Source organism: Gavialis gangeticus, unplaced genomic scaffold (assembly GCF_001723915.1).
Source record: "Gavialis gangeticus isolate Ggan-Ray unplaced genomic scaffold, GavGan_comp1, whole genome shotgun sequence".
NCBI classification, from domain to species: domain Eukaryota; kingdom Metazoa; phylum Chordata; order Crocodylia; family Gavialidae; genus Gavialis; species Gavialis gangeticus.
In genome coordinates, this window is record NW_017728992.1 from 130,693,302 (window position 1) to 130,697,955 (window position 4,654).

Here is a 4,654-nt window from a genome sequence, read left to right on the forward strand (position 1 = left end):
CCCCCCCCCCCCGGACAAACCCCCACTTCCCTCTCCGCCTCCAGGCACACCCCTGCGGTGGTCCCTGCAGGCCAGGGTGAGGGTTTCAACTTCTCCCCAATCATACTTAGTGGCCTGCTGGGGACTGGCCACCCCCACCCCCCATCAGCTTCTTTCTAGCCTTGCAACTGCTGCCAAAGGGAAGGGAGGGCTTGCTCTAGCATCCCCTTCCACCTCTCCCCCTGCCCCCCCTCGGCTTCTAGCTTGAGCCACTGCAGGCACATGACTACATTTTAGGAATCAAAAGTTAGTGTCTATTCACTTGCAAATTGTTTCAATCTACGTAGGTTAGACTAACCTGCAAAGATTGAATCAATTCAGCTCGGGCTTTTTGAATGTCTTTACTTAACCCTGGACAACAGTGGGTATTCGTTGCTGCCCTTCTCTGGAGGGTGGTGGCATGTCAAAAAGCCCATTGCTGCCCCAGACCTGGACCTCCTTGAGCTTTCCCTGAGCTGTCACAGTGTGCTGGGGCAGCAGTGGCTCCTTGCTGTGCTCCCACTTCTGCCCTTAAAGATAGTGGGGATCTGTAGCTCTGCCTGCCTGGAAGCATCCCCACTGGAAGCAGTGAGTTGCTCTTGAGTCTGCTACAGTGCTGAAATGGAGCTGTAGCTCTGTTTGCTTCCTTGTCCTCATAGGGTATGGAGAAAGCTGGTAGGAAGCCTTTCTTCTGCCTCCAAACTGACAGCTGCTGCTCTGTTCACCTACTTTCTCCCTGCTACTTACATGCCAGTTGTCAAGAACACTGATTGCTGGGCACAGATGTTCACTGATCACTGGCAGTCATCCTGCTGGTCTTTCTTCCCTGGAAGAGGTTAGGGTGTAAGCTGTCAGTGATTGGGCTCCTTTTCAGGGACCAGAGGAGCAAGTCTCTATTCCCCCCCAGCTGATGACTTTGTAACACTGATGGCAAAGGGATTGTGAATGCATAGCACTATATTTTTGTATGAATGTCTATCCACGGTCTGAGATATACTGAGAACAATCCTGAAATTTTCATGGAAGATCCTCTTTGTGCAGTGGGGATGCAAAATTGGTGTCAATGAGATATTTGGTTGTAGAAGATTTTGCTGATGTGGGTTGTAAACTGCACAAGGAAGATGCTGATGTCAGCTGTAAACTGCAGAAAGACAAAATTATTTTAGAAGATTTTTTTTTAATATAATCCAAACACCTGTGACAATTCAAGAAAAATGGTTGAGAATAGCTTATACCTAAAACAAGTTTACAAGAAGAATTTGGCCATAAATTAGTTTTATTATCCAACTGTTGATTGGGCCTTTAATACACACATTTTAAGAAGAGGTAAATATTTCTTGAAGTACTGAGGATTATTGCTGCTCAGGAATTTTAGAATAAACTTCAAATTTCAGCAGAAAATGTTGATTTGTTGAAAATCACAAATGTTTGAAAATAGATATGTTTTGGTGAACTTCCACTAAAATCCAGGTAGTAGTTGGGTGTAACCAGCCAAACAGATTTCTGCCAAAAACCTACCAGCTCATCTAGAAGGTTGCTCAGAAACTCGGGTTCCCCGGGTCTGTTTGTCTCGAGTATACCCGCCATTCATTCAGATGGCCTTGGGACTGAGGAAAGTTCTGTGCTTTCTGGATCAGCTGCTTCCACGCTCAGGAAATCTGGAAACCCCTGATGTCCCTGATTAAGGGCACTTCACATGGCAGGGTTGCCTTGGAACCCTGGAAACCCCCCACAGTTGCTGAGGCATATCAACAACACTCAAATTCATCTCATTTAGCAGCTGCCTATATCTCTGGGGCTAGGGACAGACATTCAAAAAGCCTGAGCCTGAATCCATACAATCTTTGCAGGTTAGTTTAACTTGCATAGATTGAACCAATTTGCAAGTGAATAGACATTCACTTTTGATTTCGAAAATGCAGGCACATGCCTGCAGTGGCTTAGGCTAGAGGCTGTGAGGTGGGGGAACGCTGAGTGAGCCCTTGGTTGAAGGGAAACTGAACTGAGGTGGGGGGCATTGGCAGGCCTCTGCAGGCCTGAGTGTGACTGGGGAGGTGTTTAAACCCTGACTCTGACCTAGCTGGTGTGTGTCTGGAGTGGGAGGGGAGAAGCAGCCCCTACCAGGTTTCCCCAGCCCCACATCCCCATTCATTTGTTCACTGCTCCAGTGGCAGGAGTGGGAGCATGGCCAGACCCCAGTAGCCTGAAGAGAAGCGGGGTTTCAATCCCCCCACTGGGGAGGGGGTTGGCGCAGGCACTGATTGGCTGTGCTCATGCCCCTGGGGCCACGGTGGCAAGAGGAGTGGTGTGGGTACCACCACAGCACAGTCTCTGTCCCATGCTAAAAATCCCCTCAAGCAAGGCCTGTGCTGCAATGCCTGGGCCAAGTTCCTCAGAGGAGCGGTGAGTGGCTCCCAAGGGTGAGGCGGGTTGAGCTGTGGGTGGGGGGATGTGACCTGGCTTCATGTGTGGGGGGGAGAGGGCAGAGGCAGCTGGGGCTAATTATGGAGCCCGACTCACCACTGCATCTTGCTGCTGCATGGGGGCTGCAGTTTGCAGACAGACTGCAGCTGGAGTCTGGTTCCTTGCCCCCCTCCCTCTCCCAGCAGCGGCAGTGGAGTGATCCATCATGGCAGGCAGAGGTGAGGGGCACCGGGCACCTGTCACCTACTTGCAGTGGTGCCAGGTACTTAGGGCGGGCTGCTGTGGGCCAGGGGCATGGGCAGTGGCAGGGGAAGGCAATAGACTGCCACAGCCTGGTATGGCCTGGCCCTGCAGTGTGTGCAACAACTGGCTTGCAGCAACCTGCCCCAAGCACCTGGCACCACCACAAGCAGGCACTGCAATGGCTCGCTCTGCTGCAGGTGGCACTGCCAGGAGGTGGGAGGCGGGGAAGGAGTGGCACTTCAGCTACAATTTGCCTATAAACTGCAGCTCCTGCATGGGGCTAGAGGCAGGAGGTAGCAGGTGCTGACCCCCACCTCCTGGGGCCACCCTAGCCTGGGCTGCACTGCTGCAGCAAGAGGCAGCAGTGAGTTGGGCTTCATGATTACGAGTGAGTTGATGCAGCAGTTTTAGTTGCACAGCATTATTTACATTTTACTTTTGTCTGAGAATTACCGGTTTAGTTACTCCTAGATGTCATCCTTTCTGTGGACTCGATTTTCTTGTAGCTATTTTGCCAACCCAAAGAGAAATCTCTCCAGCTAGTGTAATAAGGAGGGGAAAACTTAGTCTGAAGTTATGAAGATTCTTGATCTTGTTGACTCTTTGCTTAGCTTGTTGCTACTGTAGATTTCTAAACCATGAAATCTAAACTTTATATATATTTTACCTAGTGCCAAGGTCGATAGAGCATCCTAAATGGGACTGGCGGACAAAAACAGAGAGCCGTGATTTTGATGAATTAAATCATATTCTACAGGAGAGTAAGAAGCTGGGGAAAGCCCTTGAGAATCTCTCTCGCAGTAAGTGGATTGATTTACAATTTTAATGCCATCACGTTAAGCAATATGCATTTCAATAGTATACTATGCGTATATACTAAGAGGATGTTGTTCTTTTTCTTGTTTATAATGGTGTCATTTAGGAGTGACCACTATTCAGTTAAGTTTTGTGAAGGATTTTAAATTTGCTGTAAGACTTTCTCTAATACCTTTGATTCTAGGTTTGGGTTTGGGGGTAGGTAATCTTATCAAATTACTGGGAGTGGGTGGTATGGTTGCATTTCCCAGTTAATTTCTCCTTCACCATTTTGTGGTGAAAGAGATCCTTGATATTCTATGAGCATACCTTTTCTTTGCCATTGTTTCATTTTCTGTTGGTATAACCAATAGCATTCTGTATTATAACTCTATGTGGCTAGCTGATAACCTAGCTATGTCCTTTCTGTAGTTGGGGACCCAAAACTGGACCCAGTTCTCCAGATGTAGCTTCACCAGTGCCAAATAGAGGGGAATAATCACGTCCCTTGATCTGCTGGCAACACTTATACTAATGAAGCCCAGCATGCTGTTAGCCTTTGCAACAAGGGCACACTGTTTGCTCATATTTAGCTTATTATCCACTGTAACATCCAGGTCCTTTTCTGCAGAGCTGCTGCTTAGCCAGTCAGTCCCCAGCCTGTAGTGGTGCATGGAATTGTTCCAGCCTAAGTGCAGGACTTTGCACTTGTCCTTCTTGACCTTCATGAGATTCCTTTTGGTCCAATCCTCCAAGTTGTCTAGGTCTCTCTGAATCCTAGCCCTACCCTTCCCCCCAGCTTGGTGTCATTTGCAAACTTGCTGAGGGTACACTCCATACTATCTTCCAGGTTGTTGATGAAGATTCTCTGGGCAATCTGGTGGTTGCACCAGAGGAGAAAGCAGACCTCTTTAACCAATTCTTCACCTCCATTTTCTTGTCCATGATGCAAGACGGACTCGAGGGGAACGCCTCCAGACCTCAGGTTGGGGAGGACTGGGTTAGAGAGCTTCTGGAGGGGCTGGACGTGTTCAAATCAGCGGGTCCAGATGCTCTCCACCCCAGGGTGTTGAGGGAGCTAGCAGGGGTTATTGCAGGGCCCTTGGCATGGCTTTACGAGCACGCATGGTGCTCAGGCCAGGTGCCGGATGATTGGAAGATAGCCAACGTGGTC

General features: G+C 48.9%; 1 protein-coding gene across 5 annotated transcripts in view; it reads left to right on the forward strand.

Annotated features, from left to right (window-relative positions):
* CUNH8orf34 (chromosome unknown C8orf34 homolog) overlaps positions 1–4,654 on the forward strand; it is a 418,058-nt gene that overhangs the window by 93,089 nt on the left and 320,315 nt on the right. For 4 of the 5 annotated variants that reach the window (XM_019527768.1, XM_019527772.1, XM_019527769.1 and 1 more), the window contains one exon: positions 3,357–3,485. The exons of the other annotated variant lie outside the window; for it this stretch is intronic. In XM_019527768.1, coding sequence (XP_019383313.1) covers positions 3,357–3,485 — 129 coding nt within the window. The remainder of the gene's footprint in view (positions 1–3,356; positions 3,486–4,654) is intronic. 5 annotated transcript variants of the gene reach the window in all.